Source organism: Carassius carassius, chromosome 36 (genome assembly GCF_963082965.1).
Source record: "Carassius carassius chromosome 36, fCarCar2.1, whole genome shotgun sequence".
NCBI classification, from domain to species: Eukaryota; Metazoa; Chordata; class Actinopteri; order Cypriniformes; family Cyprinidae; genus Carassius; species Carassius carassius.
The window spans coordinates 24,582,027-24,604,600 of record NC_081790.1 but is presented as its reverse complement, the minus strand read 5'-3'; the positions used below and the strand labels follow the sequence as shown (position 1 = coordinate 24,604,600).

The 22,574-nt window shown below is 38.7% G+C and overlaps 1 protein-coding gene across 4 annotated transcripts in view; it reads right to left on the bottom strand.

Moving 5' to 3' along the window:
• LOC132117464 (dachshund homolog 2-like) overlaps window positions 1–22,574 on the bottom strand; it is a 145,654-nt gene that overhangs the window by 76,448 nt on the left and 46,632 nt on the right. For all 4 annotated transcript variants that reach the window (XM_059526765.1, XM_059526763.1, XM_059526766.1 and 1 more), the window contains exon 2: window positions 4,882–4,997. In XM_059526765.1, coding sequence (XP_059382748.1) covers window positions 4,882–4,997 — 116 coding nt within the window. The remainder of the gene's footprint in view (window positions 1–4,881; window positions 4,998–22,574) is intronic.

Here is a 22,574-nt window from a genome sequence, read left to right as displayed (position 1 = left end):
TACAATCAAACCTACATTTATTTAGACACCTTCAACATTTCTCACATTATTACAGTTTTGCTATATATATCAAAAATTATATCTGGTGTCTGAATAATTTTTGGTTTGACTGTTAAAACTACAAAGTAATTCAGTCAAGAGCGAAGAGGGATTTTCATTTTCTTGGATTAACATTACAGCAGCCAGTAGCTAAATTAGGCGCAGTCACTTTAAGAGACGATGAACGCATCCAATATAATGCACATCCCATTTTTTTCCTCAACTGTTTATTTTCACTTAAGAAATAACTGACAGTTTTTTCGAGCATAATTTCCAAGATGGATATATTTACATACTTTGTATGTATTTGTCGGCACAAGAGCAAAAATAAGCAAATTCGATGTTCAAGTGTTTCGAGACGCCTTTCTCTTCGTGAGCCCTGAACACCAGAACACTGAATTGCGAGTACTGAATTGGGCTCTTTCACATCTTTTTGTTTATTCAAACTGCGATTTGTATTTGTTCGTTCAGGTGCAGGAGGGACTTCGAGGAGAACTTCGCAGAAGAGAGCTCGGTTCAGTGTCGCTGTCCGTGATACGCAGCTCTCTCTCTCTCTCTCTCTCTCTCTCTCGTGCGCACCGAACACAGCGCGTGAGTAACCAGCTACTCTGTTCAGCTTTTCCGAGTCTTGTGTTTGGATGATTTAATGTTTAAATCAACAAGCGGTAAGGCTTAAAAACACTTGAAAAAGATAAGCTTTCGTGACGATGCGCAGCAGTGGCCCGTCAACTGTCCTGAGCATCTTTTTAGGCTGGCCTCAGTCAGTCGGTTATATAAAATATCAAGGTGAAAGTCATCATAGCTTGCTTAGTATAGACCAAGCTCCCAACCCATCTTTGAGAATAGATTAACGGCAATATTTTTTTTTACCGCTAAGAGTCTCACGTTAACGCAGCACGTTAACGCCGATAACGGCCCACCACTAATACATATATATATATATATATATATATATATATTGTGGCGGGAGGAGCACAAGACAGACACAGTGGGCGTGGCGTCAGGCCTCGGAGAGGCTTTTATTAACAGAAAATCAAATAAAACGGGATAAAGGTGGCCAAAGGGGAAGCGTGTCCAAAATAAACAGGGAATCTGGTGTCCTCGTCATGCTGCGGGGTTCGTGTGGGTCGGGCAGTGTTCATGGAGGAAGGGTCCAGGTAAGGGACGGAGTCCGGCGGCCGCACGCGCTCCCCTCTTCGGTCCGGGGCGCAAGGGGCGGCGGCTTCCTCTAGCGGCCGCATCACTCTCGTTGGACGCGGCGCTGGCAGGGGATGGACGGCCCGGCATCCTGGCCCGACGGTCGTGTAAACGTGTGCGGTTCCCATCCGGATCGCGGGTCCGGCAGCTCACGTCTCTTGTGGCGCGGGAGTCCCTCAACGCACCCTTCCTGGACCCACGAGGACACCAGTGTGCATGCACGGGGAAGAGACCGGTCTCCCGAGGAGAGGCGCGTTGGGCTTTTAAACAGCGGCGGTGATGAGGCTCCATTTCCTTCAGGTGTGCCCCATCACATGCCGCCAGCCCTGACTCATCCAGCGCCCCTCCTCTCACACACCCACTCCAGTCGGGAGCCTGGTGAAGGCGGCGATTTAGGATGGGGTGCCAGTGACAATCAGGGAGGAGGCAGCTGACTCGTCACATTCCCCCTCCCAAGCGACATCCCCGTCATCAGGGCGCCGCCCACACGGGAGTGCTACCATCCTCAACCAGGCTCCAAACGGTCGGAGTGGGCGGGGATTCCTCTCCGGGCAGTCCTCCCTCTCTAAGCGCACCGGAACAGGGACCGAGAAACCGGGTTTAAGTCACAGCCTCAACCAACCACAGGGTAAAATGACAATAACAGAGAAGTCACTTACCCCTTTTGTGGCTGGGAGGCTGTACCCGGTTTTCCTCCGTCCCAGTCAAGGTTCTCACGAACATTTGGAAGTGAGAGGGAGTGACGTCACCAGATGTTTCCCAACTGCGCTGTCTAGGCTCCGCCTTGCCCACATTCTCCACCACTGTGGCGGGAGGAGCACAAGACAGACACAGTGGGCGTGGCGTCAGGCCTCGGATAGGCTTTTATTAACAGAAAATCAAATAAAACAGGGGATAAAGGTGGCCAAAGGGGAAGAGTGTCCAAAATAAACAGGGAATCTGGTGTCCTCGTCGTGCTGCGGCGTTCGTGTGGGTCGGGCAGTGTTCATGGAGGAAGGGTCCTGGTTAGGGGCAGAGTCCGGCGGCCGCACGCGCTCCCCTCTTCGGTCCAGGGCGCGAGGGGCGGCGGCTTCCTCTAGCGGCCGCATCACTCTCGTTGGCCGCGGAGCTGGCATGGGATGGACGGCCCGGCATCCTGGCCCGGCGGCCGTGTAAACGGGTGCGGTTCCCATCCGGATCGCGGGTCCGGCAGCTCACGTCTCTTGTGGCGCGAGAGTCCCTCAACGCACCCTTCCTGGACCCACGAGTACACCAGTGTGCATGCACGGGGAAGAGACCGGTCTCCCGAGGAGAGGCGCGTTGGGCTTTTAAACAGCGGCGGTGATGAGGCTCCATTTCCTTCAGGTTTGCCCCATCACACGCCGCCAGCCCTGACTCATCCAGCGCCCCTCCTCTCACACACCCACTCCAGTCGGGAGCTGGGTGAAGGGCGGCGATTAAGGACGGGGTGCCGGTGACAATCAGGGAGGAGGCAGCTGACTCATCACAATATATATCCAATTCTCAATATTAACAAAGCATTAACTATGACTTTTGTGTCAATAAACTCCTAATTTGCTGCTTATTAATAGTTAATAGTAATGTAATGGTTAAGTTTAGGTATGTGGTAGAATTAGGGATATGGTCATGCAGAATATGTGCTTTATATGTAATATTAATCAGCAAATATGTAAAAAACAGGCATGCTTATAAGTAACTAGTTAATAGTGAGAATTGGTCCCTATACTAAAGTGTTACCAATAAAAATAGTTATTTCCTTTTATTACATCATTAAATTCATTATAAATACACACTTGTATAATTACTGACTATAATAAGGAAAACTGTAATTAGAATTCATACTAGACTAATATAACAACCAATACTAATTACATAATTATATTCATTTTTACCTCATTAAAAAGTCACAAATTCAGTCATTTGCTGAGAAAGATCACAAATTTTGTCATCTTTGATAATTGTGGCCCATTTACAAGTTAATATTTTCAGGTGTGATATTACTATTAATACTGTACCTCCGTGGAAGGTTGGTACATCTATGGAAAAGTATTATGTAGAGGTTTTAAGATGATTTACGGGAATTGTTTTTACACATTTAAGCAACTTGACTTCATCACTTTACTGTGTGTTGTCTGTTCTTACAGGAACACATGCAAGTAACTGAAGAAATGCTAGTGGAAAGGAGTGATTGTTCGCTATAAACATTCAGAATAAGTTCAGCTCCTCAAGTTTCACAATATGTTGATACTGCTGTCATGGAGAATAGACGGAGGCATCCTGACATACATGTGGATGTCAGATCTTTTAGCGCTGCATGGATTCATGCATGGAATTACAGCAGAAAGACCCGAGGGCTTTGGAACACATCCGGATGGAGTCTAAAATAAACACTTTAGTTCATTTAACTTGTTTAAAAGGGTAAATGATACCAGTAAACTACCATCTGGAAAGAATACATACTTAAAAGTTACACTATTTATTTTTTAAATGTAGTCTATTATACAACAAAACTGCTTTTATTTACGCAGTAGTAGTGTATAGTCTTCATGAAATATGATTGTTAAAAATGTGACAGGAAATCCGCCTCTGCGAAATCAAATAAACTTAAAAATTAAATAAATAACCTGCATAACAAAAATAAATAAAAACAAGTCCTTTGCAAAGGGGAGAAAAAAATGTCCATGTTACGTATGAATGGTTTTACGAACGATTTACGCAGAAATTCACGTTCACGTTTCATGAATGAGGGACCATAATGCCAATGTCCCTATTAACTCACATTGCTCTCAAATCGCATCACATCCTACAAAGTCAGACATTTGTTGGCATTGGGGATGGCGAGATGAGCAAAGGAACTGAGAGAAATGTGGACGCACATTTTAAAGAGCTCCATCCCCCCCCGGAGCGGCTGGCAGAAATAACAACAGAGTCATCTAAAATCAATCAGCGGGGCCGGCTAACGGACTGCTCCGGCTACTCCGCGCTGCGCAGATCAATACATGCGCTGGCCATTGTGAAAGCTAAATTGCCACTACCATCAGCAATTTAGAGAACTGAAGTTAAAAAGCAAGAAGTGGAGAGAAGAGTGGACATGACATTAACGTATCCGAGCACGACGCTAAACGACACATGTGGTTTAGTCGCAAATAAAAACACGCAAACAAACACCCAGCTGATGCCCAGTGGTTTGGGATTTGGTATAAAAGCGATAAAACAATTCCTCTGAAACAGATTGAATTCCAAAGGAAGGAAAGATGAAAGAGGGATGATGAGAGAGAAAGAGAGAAAGCAAATGCGTGCACAGGAAAAAAGCAAAGAGGCAACAGAAATCCAATAGTTTAACCTCTGTTTGAGACGCAGTGGTGGCCAGTGAAGGACAGAGGAGGAAAATCAATAAGAGCTGATTTGCAGAAGGTGGAAGAGTGGGAGGAGGAAAGAAAAGGAGAACGAGAGAGATGGGAAAAAAGACAGACAGCACAGATAAAAAAATACAGATTCCACAGAAGAAAGAAAAATCAAGCATAAATGAGACAAAATGTTCATATATGTGGTTTCACACACTGGCGCCCGTCATTCATTGACAGGTTTGGCTGGTATTTTTAGGTCTTGCAGGTGGGTGAGCGAGAGAGGGGGGGGGGGGGTTACCTGTCGGGGAGAGCAGACTGGGAGAGAGCAGCCCGTGAACGCTGTGAGGAAGCAGACGAGAGCTGTCCTGCATCGCCACGCCGAGAGAACGCTTGGGAGGACGACCGGGCCGAGAACTGCACAGAAAAAACAGACAACATGGGTTTAATATGACATCAGATCCATTTGCATCTAAAATTTAGCTTGATCGTGTACAGTAGATCACAGGGACACATGACTGAGAGATGTATTTTGATTGGTGAACATCAACTATAGGCTACTTATCGGTCAATGACATAACCCTCATTCAATAGAAAAAATAAATAAATTAAACAGCAATTCTTGAATACACATGATGACATGATTATGATACACTGCCCACAATACATTGCCTTTTTAATCTTTTTTAATTATTCAATTTATGATAATGCCTTATTAGAAGAAAGATAATCTTGACAATGAAAATAGTTAAATGGTATAATTATGAAAAAAGCTTACAATTATTTTTTACAATAAATTCTTAACTTTTTTCAAAGTAGTAATATTATTATTATTTTATTTGTGGTACAACCAATATAAAAAATTGTCTTTTTTTATGAGAAGAACAGGTTAGTTGCCATGTTGTGTGACTCCCTAAAAACTTAATAACATTTATTATTAATAGATTATATTTGTATGAAACAAAAAAACCTTGTACTCCAATAAAAACGCTTTAACCCTATTATTTGTATTACTTTTCATTTCATTCGTTTCATTTCATTTGTCATTAAATTGATTCTTTTCTTGAAATGTATAGGGCTGTAAGTCAATTAAAATGTAATTAATTAATTGCAAACTAAACTTGGCTGTTAAAATACCCACAAAAGATTATTAAAGTGCTCCTATTATGGGTTATGAAAGGTTCATAATTTTCTTTTGGGAGTCCCCAACAACAGTTTTACATGCATGCAAGGTCAAAAAACACTTTCATTATCTTTTAATATACTTTTTTTTTTTTTTTCTTGTTTGCTCAACGACTCACAAAAGATTCGCTCAATGAATAATTTTTCAAACCCCTCGTTTGCATGACACTAATCTGCGGTGATTGGTCCAATTGACGATTTTATTTCCATTTCATAATAAAAGTGAAAGTGAAGTGAAGTGAGTGAAAGTGACATTCAGCCAAGTATGGTGACCCATACTCAGAATTCGTGATCTGCATTTAACCCATCCAAAGTGCACACACACAGCAGTGAACACACACACACTGTGAACACACACCCGGAGCAGTGGGCAGCCATTTATGCTGCGGAGCCCGGGGAGCAGTTGGGGGTTCAGTGCCTTGCTCGAGGGCACCTCAGTCATGGTATTGCTGGCCCGAGATTCGAACCCACAACCCTAGGGTTAGGAGTCAAACTCTCTAACCACTAGGGATGGGCGTTTTCCGCAAATATCACATTCGAATATTTGAGCTCACAAAAAATTAATATTCGAATAATTTGTTAATTTAAATTAAGTTTAATAAGACAGATGTTATTTTTCAGCAACATTTATTGTTTCCGTCATTTTTGAACAAGCTTATACACAATAAGCTTGAACATTACGCTACATTGTGTTTTGTAGCTGAAAACCTTTAACAATTTGTGCAAAAAAATTAAAAAGAAGGAAAAGAAGAAAAAAAGTGAACAAAGAAAAAACGTAAATAAAGCAGCCTGCAGCAATTAGGCTATTGTACAGAACTTAGCCTACATTTAACTTGGAAACTTTTAAACTGTCTGCAAATCTTTTTTGCTTTTTTTCTATTGTTTTACATGTTCTTGTTAAGGAACACAGGCATGTAAACATGATCGGGGGAAAGTCGGCTCCTTAGTCTTTTAACAATAAGGCCGGCCATGGAGAAAACGCGCACTGACGGCACAGACGTTGGCGGGACTCACAAATAACAGTGTGCTAAGAGACTAAGTTTTTTTTGAAGCGCTTCGTGTTTTCGTTTCACCACTGAATGGGATCCTCAGCTGGTGGAATACATGGCTCCAACAAGAACTGTTTCCACTCGTCTCGGCTGGACTCTCTGTATAATCATCGCTGAAGAACTGGCTCAGCCTTTTCCGACGAGTGAGTTTGACCTCCGGAATGCGCAGTCTTCTAAATAAGACACAGCTAATGATTCAGAGTCGAATCTTTCTTTTGAAAGACAATAACTTTATACATGGTGCACTTTCGGATTTAAAACTTTGCAGGATGTTTTCATTCACTTAGAGCTGTGTTACACAGTGCTTGAAAGGTATTTTTTAAAAATCCATAAAAGGGGCACTTTAAAGCTATTATTGTGTCAAATGAGAAAGTATAAATTAGACATTATCAATATTAACTATTGAAATAAACTGTTACCAATACACTTCAAAATATCTTTTTTGTATGTTGCGCAAAAGAAAGTAAGTCATTTATGTCTGAAATGACACAAGCATGAGTAAATGATAACAGTGAACTCTTTGGTAAACTATCCCTTTAATGATTCTGTGTTTATTTATTAATTTTTTAATAAATTAAATAAAATTTAAACTGCCAGAATGTGACAGTAAATGTCTTTGAGTCATTCATTCATTCGATTTGTTCAAACAGCTGATTCATCTTGGAATTAAGTAAATGGCTCTTGCTATGAATAGGCTTTTGAATCACTGGTTCACATGATTCATTCAAACAAGGATTCATTCAGAAACTAAACACTGCTGTGTTGTTCATAGATGCACAACTGTTCTGCAGTGACTTTATAGTTAATAATTTCACTGCAAAAACACAATATTGTTTTAAAATATAGCACAATATTAACTTCTTATTTACTGAACAGATGTATAAAAATAACATTTGCACTTGTGCTATTTGGACATAAACAGCACTCTGGTGATATAGCTCTCACTGCTTGTCTGATATTGTATGATATAAATACAAAAACTCATACAGATGCATTTTATGCTCTAATATCTTGAATTTTAGGGCACAACTGCATCATATTTGTCAACAGTAAACTTATGAAATGTAAAATGATGTACAGGTCTGGGCACGGGGCTAGTGCGTTAACTACGTTAAGATATTGTAATTGCATTATTTTTTCATAACACATTAAACTGACAGCTCTGTTGTTGTTTTTTCGTTGTTGTTGCAAATGTGATTTTCTGGACAGTTCAGTCCCTTCTGGCAGACCAATGAAAAGAAAAAAATAGTTTCAGAACATAAGCAGGTTTCTATTTTATACACACATCAAACAAACGGTTACACATCAACCCGTCATGATAGCTACGTGAACAATCATGGCTTTAGCATCCCGTTCCACTAACATACAACACACTAGACAAATGATTCAACACAAAACACAAACTTATCTCCTGCACTTCATTGTGAGACAGGCTATCAAAGAGACAGGTACATGACAGTTCGAACCCTGCGCAAGGGTGCTGGCAGATTAAAATAAGCCAGAAAAGCAAAATGCTAATTCTACTGCTGCATATCATTGGATCATGTCCAAGTACATCAAGCAGCAAGTGTTTTTCACTGTTCTATTAATACTGCAGCGCTAACAAACACAAACCAGAGCAGAATCACCACTATCCTGATCATAGTAAAGCCAAAAAGGAGGACGCCACAGCAAGCCACTTGTTCATTATAGTATTACACTGGAGTTTCAGAGAGTAGTAGTATTTTTAAATGGTTTCACATGTCATTCATGGCAGCATACAACGTGTGCATGTATAGCTGATGTAGACAACTGAAGTCAACACATAACAGCATCTGCAACCAGTTTTACATTCATTATGTGATGTATTTTTAAGTCCAACCTGAATACAAGCTTTCTACTAATTGTGGAGAACAAATGAAATATCAAATGAAGCACCAACTTTCATTGGTTACATTAATGTTAGCATGTACATAAAATTTGTTATTTTTATGTCATTTGTTCATAACATTAAAAAATAAGGTTTATTGCAAATTTGTGGAAATGTTTATTTTATTTTATTTTATATCACACCAATAACAATATCCAGCAGTATAACATATTTGAGGATTTCAAAGTTGGGGAAAATAGTGTTTCTTTGGGGCAAGTTGCTTGGGGGAGTGCTATGTAAGACAGAATAAATAAAACAAATATTAAAAAAAAAAAAAATTAAGACTTGCAAGATATAATCACAGGATTGTCTTTTTTTTACTTTATATCTCACAATTCACTTTTTTTAAACAATGAAATAAAAAATAAAAGCGGTAGAAAAAGGCCATAATTTTTTACAATTCTTAGTTCTCTTTTCAAAATTGCAAGAAAAAAAAGGAATTTTATATCAAAGACTTTTTTATCTGAATTTTGAGTTCATTTCTTACAATACTGACTTTTTTTCTGAAAATCTCAAAAACAAAATTATGAATTATGAGATAAAAAGTCCCAATGACCTTTTCCCCTTTTATTTTTTTGGTGAAAGTATTAGAGCCAGACCGATATGGGTTTTTTGGCCGATATCGATATTGGCCGATATTATTTGTGTATATTATACTTGTTCAACGTACAGTATCACAAATCTCACGGTTTGAATCACATTATAGTTTTTGACCCACGGATCGGATAATTTTTCAGATCAGCAAGAAAATAAAAATATTTTTAATATTTCCATTTCCATTTATTACTTAAAGTGAAGTACTTCTTTGATACCACAGTAAATACTACTAGATTAACTTAGAAAGATTAAACATTATTAAAGAGAACAGCCAGTAAAAATAAGAACAAATACACAAATTACTGTACAAGCATAGATAAATACAACAGAATGTTACAAATAAAATAAGGTTGCTAGTATTCAAATACAGATATGTAATAATTAGGAAAAATAACACTTTATGGTGTTTACTGTATAAATCAAAAAATGATTTTTATCACATCTGTTTTGTTGTTTGATGAACATTAATGACAGCAGCAGCATTTATAGGTTGCTGTCCCTTTAAAACCTGATGCACGGATCTGATATAACCATAGACATCAAATCCCATTTCTTTCTCAGCTGTTTTCATTCACTTGAGAAATAACTGACTGCGTTTACCTGAATGATTGTCGAGATGGGTATTTTATCATAATTTTATGTGTATGTGTCTGTTCAGAGGATTCAGAAGAGGATTCATTTCGGATTCAGTTAATTGTTTAAGATTCGCTTGCATGTGTAAATATGAACAAATTATAAACTCTATATTATATACTCTATTATGGTAAAAAAAAAAAAATTATTAATTAGTGGATCACATGCTTGCCGAACCATGGATCTTTGATCTGTTCAGATGAAGGATCAACTACGATCCATTTAACCACTAGTATATTATAATAGCCTACAGTACCAGTCAAAAGATTGGACACTTTCCCAGTCGTCTATATATAGAATACAGTATATACATATTATGTACATAAACAGAATATATACATAAAAACATTTTTTTTGCAATGATCACTAACATGTGGTGATCAAACACTTATAATGACTTGACAGCGATATGTAATGGAGGCAGGGCATTTAACAATAAACATTTTTTATCCAAAATGAGTCTAACATCCGTGCACTGAACAGTAAAGTTGAAGTTTATTCATCTTTAATTCAATTCAATTCCCTTTAAACTTTATTCCGTTTAAGTTTATTTCAAGTTTATTTTCATAAAATACCTCTGTAAATAAATACAATAGAAATTCATGTCTCACGCACTTTAATCCCCTTTGAATGTAATGTGTATGTTCCCATGGAAATGGAATCATGGCAGAATTTCATGTGAAGTCCACTTCGCAGGGCACTTACGGTCGAATAAGAAAACGCTTGAATGCCGCTGCCTGAACAAGTTACCTCCATACTGAAGTGAAAGTGTTGACTGGTGTCACTATCTCACGAACGCACCAACGGATCTCCACCAAATTCAGGGTATTGCTAGATTGTTCAGTTCCAGACAACAAATTTAACCACCCGTAACTCCCGAACCCTGTGGGCTATGGACGTGGGGGTGGTCTCATTCGAAAGAGGACCTCTAGACGTACACTACAATTGCATTCCAGAGGGATCCTCGAGCTGAAGTGATCCCCCGAATTTCGTGCGGATTCTACATGCAGTTATGGAGATATGGCTGTTCAAAGTTTCAATGGTTTTCCATAGACTTAAGCTTTAAACCGTTTTATCCAGGATGCCAGTAGTACAATGAAGCACGCTCTTCTAGACAAACTAAGTAATTACACTACTTCAAGCATTTTATCTGCATTATGTTATGCAAAAAAAAAAAAAAAGGTTTATATTTGCGGCATATTTGCAGATACCGATATATCGGCGACAGGCTCATATCGGCCAATAATATCGGCAAATCGATATATCGGTCTGGCTCTAATATATATGTGACGAGTGGGGCGGGGCCGAGGGACATGGGAGCGAGGCCGGTGGAGTGATTGGAGATGAACTACACCTGTTCGACCCGCCGGTCTCGAGGCCCATGGAGGAGATGGAAGGATATAAAACTGGAGCGACGACAGTGAAGGACGAGAGAGGACCAGGCCTGGGCTTTTAGTTGTGTTTTGGTTTTTATTTGCGCGCACCAGTCGTCCGTGAGGGGCTGGTGCGCTGTTTTGTGTTTGTTTTGTAATTAAAGTTTCATTTTGATTGTCTCTCATTTTGATTTATTAGCAAGGTTTATCATTACAGTGGTGCCGAAACCCGGGAGAACGAGGGACGCGCTGCTGAAGATCCCTCGCCGCTGTGGTGAATCCGCGGTGTCAACGAGCAGGCGAGGGAGTGTGCCGCCATGGACGCTCGAGGCGGTGGGCTGGAGCGAGTTGCCGGGGACGGGCGAGCTCGCTACCGGCCGCCCACGATAGGGAGGGGCGGCTGCCGTCCGTGAGGGAGCGGAGGAGTCTGCGCCGTTCGCCAGGTGGCCGGAGCCTGCTGCCATCCGCCGGAACGGGGAGGAGCAGGGAACGGGGACTCCTGCCGGCTGCCCAAAACCGGAGGAGCCGTCGCCGTCCACCGGGCGGCGGAGGAGTGTCGTGCCGTCCGCCGAGGGCCGTCCAGTGCCACCGCCAGGCACCGTGGAGGAGATCGCCCAGCTGGTGGAGGGCCGAGCAGCGGTGCGTCTGGGAACCGGATTTTTTTTTTTTTTCTGCTCTCTCCCCTCTCTCGTCTCTGTCGCTCCTCCTTCCATCTCCTTTTCTCTCGCCTCGTCTGTCCTACCCCCAGGTTCCCGCAGGTCCCCGTGAGGTCGTCACAGTAGGGAGTAGAGCGCAGTCTCGGGAGTACCCCCCGGCCTGCGAGGGGCGATGGGGGTATGTGACGAGTGGGGCGGGGCCGAGGGACATGGGAGCGAGGCCGGTGGAGTGATTGGAGATGAACTACACCTGTTCGACCCGCCGGTCTCGAGGCCCATGGAGGAGATGGAAGGATATAAAACTGGAGCGACGACAGTGAAGGACGAGAGAGGACCAGGCCTGGGCTTTTAGTTGTGTTTTGGTTTTTATTTGCGCGCACCAGTCGTCCGTGAGGGGCTGGTGTGCTGTTTTGTGTTTGTTTTGTAATTAAAGTTTCATTTTGATTGTCCGCCGGTTCCCGCCTCCTTCTTCCCGATGATTAGCAAGGTTTATCATTACAATATATATATCCAATTTCTGATTGGATTAGTAATGTAACGGTCCAAAAATGATTCCCATTTGCTTCAGATCATAACACGCTTGTCAACACATCAGCAAGTCAAACTGGGGCAGGAATGGTGTCTCATGGATGCACCATTCCTATATTTTATTATTAATATATCCTTATATTAATAATAAAACTCAATTACATATATTTGAGTTTTTTGGTATTAAATTTCAGCCCCTGGCCTAAACTGCACTTCCATCACTCTCAGGTCCATCTTCGTTCTCTAAGACCTTAGTAGTGCGTTTATGTGTATTTTTAAGTACTTACATTTCAGACTTAAAGCAATTCTGCAACAACAAACAATGCCAATAAACAATGCCAATAAACAGAAAATCTACTAGAAGACAAATGGATCAATGGTATCAGTGTCCAGTTTCATCCATAAGGCACCATTCCTCCCCCAAGATATCCCAGTTTGACTTGCTGATGTGTTGACAAGTTTGTTATGATCTGTAGCAAATGGGAATCACTTTGGACCGTCACATTACTAATCTAATTAAAAACTATGAACAGTGGAGCGTGGTGTAAAAGCGAGGCAATCAACATGAATCACTTTAGCCGTTGTTGTGCCTGTAAGTGGAGAGCAGTCGATGGAGTTAACTGTACTGTAAAAAAAAACACGTCAGCACAGTTTGCCAGACCACAATTCCTCTCTAGTGTGGATTCTTTGATTCTGGAAGAGTTTGACAAACTACTTTAAGCCTTGTTTTGTATAACTTTATTACTCTGAGATGTTTCATTTAATTGACAGAGAAAGTGGAGGTGGGACACAGGGAGGATTCGAACCGGCATCTCCCACATGAACACCATGTAGTGCTAACCGCTAGGCTACAGTAAACTTATTATAACTTACTGTATCTAAAAATAAATCCACAAAGACCTTTGTGCGCAGTCCCTGAGTCTGTTTCAAAGTTTGTTTTTACATCATTCTGACAAAAGCCACTTTGGAAAACAATCAATTACCTCAGTGTTCAGATAACATGACTACATTTCCTTTGAGGAAAGCAAATTAGAAAACAGTCTGGTTGGGCAGTAAATGATTCTGTGGGGTCATTGTGGTGCAGGAAGAAAAATCAGCAAAATGTCAAAAGATCCCACCTTGAAGACGGCCAGCTACTAATTTGAAATCACACATCAGTGACTGTTAAAAAAAAAAACCTAAGCAGACGTTTCCGGTCATGCTTAAAGTGTGGTGGAAACTGTTTCCTCTAAAGCTCTACATCAGTAAACGTGTGTGTTGAAGAACAAGAAGAATTCTTTCTTTCCTCATTTGGAACATCTGACTCACTAGCTCCTTTTGAGCATTCCTAATCGAGGCGTGCCCGAAGTACAAGATAGAAAAAAAGCCAACATGCTGGAGTCGTTAGAAGTCTGCAGTCAGGCGATTGTGCGTGAACAGCCACTTGACTCCCGCGGGACTCTTAAAGCTATTTTCTTATTTAGCTACACTTTGACTGCGTATTGTTAGAGGCCGAGCAGTTCTTTACTCGCTCGTGACAGGTGCTTCCCTTATATAAAACCCATCCTTTCATTTTCAAGAGCTCTTTCGGAAAGGTACAGCAATCATGTACTCGACACAATGTTCCAGAAACAATACTGGAATTCTAATTATGTGGAAATATTGGACTTTGTATGATTAATATGAACAAGGATATAGTATTAAAAAATGATACTTAGTATCGACCTATTTGATCATATCCATGTATATTTTGAATTGATTAAACTGGCCAAAGTTTATTTCCAGATCATATTATTATTTTTTAATAGTACATTATAATCTTACACTAATTATAACTAATATAATGATAATATTAGTTATGAAAATGTTTTGAACCATATTTTTAGTGCATAAAGGTCATAAAGCATTAGAACAAAATCAGCATTTTGGATCATTTGAGAACTTGTGAAAATTGTGACAATTTTGTGCTGCACTTGTGTTTTGACAAAAAAAAAAAAAAATGTTACATGATTTTACAGTGGTTCATATTTCATCTTATGGCTTATAAAATGAGCTTTTTTTATTCTTAGCAAAAAAAAATTTATACATGTAAATGCATTTAATGTGTAAAATGAACACAATTAAACAAAACTCAAATATTTTGTGACCCTGGGTCTCAAAACCAGTCTTAAGTTGCTGGGGTATATTTCTAGCAATAGCCAAAAATACATTGTATGGGTCAGAATTACAGATTTTTCTTTTATGCCAAAAATCATTAGGATATTAAGTAAAGATCATGTTCAGTAAAGATATTTTGTAAATTTCCTACAGTAAATATATCAAAACATATTTTGATTAGTAATATACATTGCTAAGAGCCTCATTTGGACAAATTTAAAGGAGATTTTCTCTGTATGTTTTTTTTTCACCCTCAAGAGTCCTATTGTCCTATACTAACAAAGCTTTTTTTATTCAGCTTTCAGATGTATAATTCTCGATATGAAAAATTGAACCTTATGACTGATTTTGTGGTCCAGTCACATTGTCGTGCAAAAAAAATTTTTTTTTTTTTGAGAATTAGCTGTAATAATCAGTTAGTTGATTATGCACAATTTTGAATTATTAAATCATTTTTAAAAGGTATTTTGGTGATGCGTGAATGGTAACAGTATGAGTATTGTGTAAAAGATAATTGCCCAATTTTACTGCAATTTAACAAGTTTCATGTATTAAAATTTTCGAAGTTTTATACATTTTATAGACTAGTTGTTAAAGAGACATTATTTTAAATATTGCAAATAAAATGAAATAAATAAATAAAATCACATAATTCCAAACTGCTGCTAAGTAACCCATAATGTGGAGGTGACAATAGCCTAGTTCTTACTGTGAAAACATGATTTTTAAGAAAGGCAGCAAGCGTTTGAAGACTCCTAATCAGAGTGTCCTGACTTTGTCTCCATTAACCGGTTGTAATGCAGGTCTATTGAAGGCTGCTTGTCAGTATATTGAACCGGCACCCTGTGAACTGCTCAGTTCTTCAGTCAATCTGACTGTAATGGAGCCTCTTACACCCTGAGAATTCCCTGATATGGGAATATTTTTCATCTCCCTTTTCCACTCGCAAGCATGATGCCCATGTGCGTTCCCTACAGCCACGACAGACAGTGAAGAGCAGCGAGTATACAATCACATACACACTCTCCTCTCTTTCCCGTATCCCATCGGGCTGGAGGAACAGATGGCAGTGAAAAGTCATTCACACGTTGCTGCACGTTCCACACGCTGGAGAAGAAAACCCTGTCAGTGCGCTCGTCGCAACCAATCACTCTGCTCAAATCCCCGGCGACAGCATCGCGTTCTGCTGGGGACTGGCGAAAACTGGGTTACTAAGCACTTTTTCTTCTCTCCCGACTTCGTAAATGTGCCCTTGTCATCTTTAAACGGCCTTATTCAATATTCATGAACAGGCAACACCTGCTCGTCTCGTTGAGACAATGTGGCTGAAAAAATGGGGCGGAGCAAGTTCCGAGGTAGGTGATTCAAACTACACCCCTTTCTGTTGAGTGGGCGTGGCCTAAGAGTTTGTCCACAGAAACAAACTTAGTTTTAATCTTCAACTGTTTGTAATAATATTTAGCCCGAGAAGAAGCAAAGGTTTAGAGTTGGACCGTGGCCGGAGGGGGTGCGGGAGGACAAGGAGGGAAAACAAAATCAGATTTCCAAAATTATAATGGAAAACGGTTTTAACAACAACAAAGACGGCAGCTGAGGCAAGAGAAAAATGTACGAGTCAGGGTGCCTTTGAAGATATTTAATTAAAATCTAATCCTGCATTCTTAAAGGCTCACATAAATTAAGCTGTCAGTCAGAAGATTTATGCATTCACATTTGCATATTGCATACAATTCATCAATTACTCATGTTTGAAAGGCTTGAGTATCCCAGGGAGCGGAGCTACCAGTGTGCCAGCTCAGAGAGACAGACAGCGAGAGAGAGACAGCGTGAGGGAGAGAGACAGACAGAGAGGATGATGGGGCTCCTGGTACCCGCTGATGCCCAAGAGGAGTCAGTCTCCATATGTCCATGCATTCAACCAATACTACTCAAATCCTTTCTCTTGCAAACGTACACACACACACTGTGCGTGAAGCTGTCTGGTTTCAGACTGCCACATTTAAAGCTCTATTCTCACAGTCAGACAACTGCAGCTGATTTCATTCTGCACTTTGCTCTCAGTGTTGTACAACTAAACTAATTAGTGTACACTAGAGCGGACCACAAGTGCATGTGGCAGACACAAGCTAAATGATTCACGCTTTACTGAATAGTCACTGCACAAACATTTCATATATCTACAATATGTTATTTCACGACTTAAAGTCTCTTATGCTCACCAACGTTGCATTTATTTGATCAAAAATAAAGTAAAAACTCTAAAATTGTGAAATATTATTGCAATTAATCTATGTGAATATATTTTAAAATGTAATCTATTCCTGTGATACAAAAGCTGAGTTTTCAGTCTTCAGTTTCACTAGATCCATCAGAAAATCATTCTAATATACTGATAATATTTTTATGGAAAAAAAATTTCAGGATTCTGTGATGTATAATAAGTTCAAAAGAAAAGCATTTATTTGAATTAGAAATCTTTTGTTACAATATAAATGTCTTTACTGTCACTTTTTGTTAATTCAAATAATTCTTGTTGAATTATTTTATTTATTTATTTTGTAAAAAGAATAATATTTAAGTTAGATTTTATACAAATAGAGAAAAAAAAATTACAGAAAAAAATATAGCCAAGAAATAACAATATAAAGCAAAAGATTTAACCAACTAGAGGTCGACCGATATATCGTCCGATATTTGTCATTTCTCAATTCTCAACGATTGCTTTTATATTAGGCCTATTAGAAATAGAAAGGCAAACATTATAATACTTTCTTGTTTGCTGTCAGTATTAAGCAAATATGAATTTATATAATTTAAACAAATCTTTGAATGACTAATGAACATTTAATTTCACAAACCTTGCAAACTTCATATCCAGCTGTGAGATCTTGTGAAGTGTGCATTTTTATCGTGCATGATCACGTGTTCTCTGTGTGATGCTTGCTCCGTGTGAATTGAATGCTTTAAACTATAAACTTGTGATTTCAAATTATGCTGTGCTTTACGCATTTGCCCACTGTCATATTCTTGTCATTTTCACTGTGTGCTGTATGTAAATTGAGGGTTGCCCTGGCTTTATTTGTAAAAAAATATGATTCCCAGTGCACACAAACTTCCCATAATACTGAATCCCCTGTTGGTTACAGTGTTTACTTTCTTTTCAATTATATTTTTATTAAATATTTATTTATATGTGAAAAATACTGTCATCTAAAATATAAGCATGTTTCTTTTACACATTTATTTTTTAATTTATTATCAAATTATTTCAAATTTCTTAAACATTAATAATAATAATTTAAAAAATCCTATAGGCTTCATATCGGCTATCGCCCCCCCCTGCTTTCCAAGATATCGGCAGTCAAAAAAAATAATCATAATCGGTCGACCACTATATACAACCTGCCATCAACCTTAGTTTACCATTTAAAGTACATTTCTATTAACAATTTTACATACTGAGGTATGAAACTGAAGTTCTGTGATATCACTCATAGATGTTGTCAATAAAGCTTGTATTGTCTTCTATCGAACTGCATTTCAGTACAGGCAAGGTCACATTTGACATTTCCAGGTATGTGTTCACTCATCGCTCTTTCTTATAAAGCCATCCAATATTTCTCAGATTAAAGGCCAATGCTTTTAATTTGGGAAAGGCTTTGGCCGTGGTAGGGCTGTTTTTCCCCACAGGCTCGTCTCACACTGTGTTCTATTATCTTGATTGCGATTTCAGACGAAGACTATTGTTAACCATAACTAGTGGGTTTGTAGGGTTGAGGCAAGCCAAGGAGATGCCAAAAAACTAAGACAACGTCTCCAACCATCTAGTTGGCTAGTTGAATTTCAGATTGGATGGAGTGTTAAAAGTCATAAATTATGTTATTAATAGCTCACCCTTATGTCATTCCAAACCAGTAAGACCTCCATTTATCTCCATTTATCTATCTAAAACACAGTTTAAGATATTTTAGATTTAGTCCGAGAGCTCTCTGTCCCTCCATTGAAACTGTGTGTACGGTATACTTTCCATGTCCAGAAAGGTAATAAAAACATCTTCAAAGTAGTCCATGTGACATCAGAGGGTCAGTTAGAATTTTTTGAAGCATCGAAAATACATTTTGGTCCAAAAATAGCAAAAACTACGACTTTATTCAGCATTTTCTTCTCTTCCGTGTCTGTTTTGAGAGAGTTCAAAACAAAGCAGTTTGTGATATCCGGTTTGCAAACGAATCATTCGATGTAACCAGATCTTTTTGAACCAGTTCACCAAATCGTATATATAATATATATAATCATATATGACTATAAATCACCATTAAACAAAAGAAGAAGAAAGTGGTTAACTTTCTCCTGGTTGCATATTTGGAAGCGATAAAGATCAATCGAGATTTCGGGGTTTATGTGTTGGTATAACCCTCCTTTCTATTTACCTATAGTACAAGTATATTAAAGAAATTTCAGAAAATTAGAGGCCTGTCTCTTTACCTAAATTAGATGATTAAATTCTGAATTGCTTTTGTCAAGGTAGCCACTATAAAGGATGACCTCATATAAGCTAATGACAGTAAACAAAGGTGTGTTTTTCTAAAATGCCGACTCCTGGGATGCCACCAGAGAAAGGTCAAGCGCTCAGAGCGACATAGTCCCGTCTCTTTCGCACGCATACACACAAATACACACGCTGTCTGGCCCTCACAATGTCGCTTTTGTTCTGCATTATTAACTGAGAGAATTTTGGTGCGGCTGTGTGCAAGGAACCATTTCGGAAAGGGCCCAGAAAAAAACAGAGCATCTCCCGAAGAGAAATCTCCACTCGTGGATTTCTTTAAGTGCTGCCTCCGTCTGACACCATGTAGCTTTTAGCTTAAGTAACCGCCGATCATAATTTTTCCCTCCTTCTCTCAGCAGCACCACTACAGAGCTACTGATGGTATTGAATAAATGTCAGATGTCTTCCCCCCTGCTGTCTGCTCCGAGAGCGAGAGAGAGGTGTTGCCTTATTCATGGTGGGCGGCCGGGGCGGGTGGGGGAGGGAGAGTTTGTTTGTGAGCCATTATCTTCATCCATCAATCAAATCCGAGGAGCGTGCGACATGAGCGCATCATTTGATTGCACATGGGAGCATGTGTGTGTATGAATATCCATAACAATATGAACGTCCAGTGAGATGATCTTTATTTCTAAATGACACACAAGGCCTTGACACATGCTGCTAAACAGCAGATCATCAGGCCAGCGTGGAAAAGCTCTGCGGATTTACACAGAATTAGTATGTACGGCATTCACAAAGTTCTACACGGCCACTTGGTCTGTTTAAGACATTTTACCATATTGAAATCCATTTACCAATTAATGCAGAAAATCCAATTAAAGTGTACAACTTTTGTCACACCTTTTCAAGATTATATTCACAAATTTAAATGTGTTAAAGTGAAACAGAAAGGAATTTCGCGACAAATCAGCACTATATCAGTTATCGGCCTAAATTGGGTATTTTTAGATGTATCATAACTTGTAATAGCATCACTGGGATCCATACTGTATTATTATGAAGGTTTTTTTAAACAGTATACTACATACATATTAAGGGTAACAGTTTTATTTTATACTTACGTTTAATTTTATCGTGCATACTATTCACTTCTAACATACTGTACATACTAATAATTTTAGTTCTTGCATGTGTGATTTCCTTACAGTAGTATAAAAATATAACATTGACCACATATTGCTTATTGGCCATGAATAATGCCATGCGGCATTTGACACAATTTAAAACTGTTAAAAATTTACACTGAAACTTTGAAATAAAACAAAGACTAAATAAACAAGTAAATATGATTCTAATCTTTCTACTTCAAAATGTCATGCTTAATTCTTTGTAGTTATTTGTTTAATTATATCTTGGTAATTATTCATTTATATTCTGAGTAAAGTGTTTCAAAGTAAATCCTACATAATTATTTTTTACATTTTCATAGATAGATGGTCAATGAAGAGGTCTTTTATTTACATTTATTCATTTAGCTGACGCTTTTATCCAAAGCGACTTACAATTGCTATATATGTCAGAGGTCACACGACTCTGGAGCAACTAGGGGTTAAGTGTCTTGCTCAGGGACACATTGGTGTCTCAAAGTGGATTCGAACCCAGGTCTCTCACACCAAAGGCATGTGTCTTATCCAGTGCGCCAACACCACCCCATTTATCCAGTACTCAAATACTCAAATGAGATACAGACACAAACATCATTTTAAAATCCTCAGTTCCAGCTGAAGTCACTGTTTAATCCTTCCTCTTTAGACATGCTCACTTCCTTTTTTCAGCCCTGCATCTCTGTGATTCTGAATTGATTCTTCACCGAACATATGATGAGCCGGTGATTTACCACACGGGGAGAATGGATGGACAGAGAGAGAGGGATGGGAAAGAGGAGGGAGAGGCTGTCGTCACTTGACAGCTCACTGAGATACGACTCAATGCGCCGCTCTTAAAAATAGCAGCTCTCTGATAAACAGCACGCTCTCCCTTTAACCCGCAGCAGAGACGGCGGACACAATGTGCCTGACTGCGCTTAAGTTAAGATGTGATAGATTCAAAGCATCCCAGCAATGAGACTCGCTCTGACAGCCTGTTAACGGTGAGAGGACGCACATGTCATGGCCTCCAGTGTGTGAGAGAAAACAGACAGAGAGATTTCTTATCTTTGTATACTCTCTCTCTCACACACACACAGACACACACACACACTCACGGTCTGTTTTACCCATGCTGCTTTAATACACACTCGTATCAGTCTAAGTAAGTTTGATCTCTTTTTTCCATTCCACCTGTTTCTCAGTCTCACTCCATCCATCTCTGTAAGTGCTGCGTTTCATTCTGTCAAAGCAAGTATTCAATGTTGAAGTCAACATAAAATCGCAACTGACCTTTTTTTTTTACTTTTCGGTGATATGATTTATCAGAGCACAACATTCTGAAGTCTGACTTGCTCTGTCTCTGAAACAACTTCTAATTCTTATTCTAATTCTTATGGGTGTATTAAACTTGGTTTCACATTCCTTTCCATTTATTGCCTTCAACAACTAAAGATAATGAAATAGAACCATCCTAAACTCCTTATCAAGGGTTTGAGGTTATAATGACCCATTTAATAATTAAATATTATAAATAAAGCCCAAAGTGTTTTGGGTAATAATAATAATAATAATAATATTATATATAAATGTATATATATATATATATATATATATATTTTTTTTTTTTTTTTTTTTTTTTTTTTCTGATTATTGTCAATGTTGAAAACAATTGTGCTGCTTTATATTTTTCTGGAAATTGTAATCCTTTCAGGATTATTTGATAAATAGAAAGTTAAAAAGAAACACATTTATTTAAAATAGAAACATTTTGGAACATTATAAATGTTTTCACTGCTGCTTTTGAGTATTTTAACACATCATTGCTGAATAAAATAATTAATTTCTTACAAATTTTTACTGACACCAAACGTTATTACAGTAGAGTATATAACAAAGTGTTAAAAATTATTCTAATGAATTATGAGTTACATTTGCATAAATAAATAAATAAACATTACCGATATATCGGCTTCAATTAGTCAAATATAGCATACAGTTATCAGATAAAGCTAATAAAATTAAAATGGGCAAATAACAGTTGATATATCGATATATCTATATAAACAAGATGACAAAAAAATATTGTGAGAAAAATATATATACTTTTTTTTTTCAATGCTATAGAAGTCAATGGCCACCATCAACTGTTTGGTTACCCATATTCTTCAAAATATCTTCTTTTGTGTTCAACATGAGAGTGAGTTTTTTTTTGTTTGTTTTTTTGTGAATTATCCCTTTAAGTGCTGATTGTGTTCAGATGAATTGAATGATTAGGACAAAACGTGGCTCAC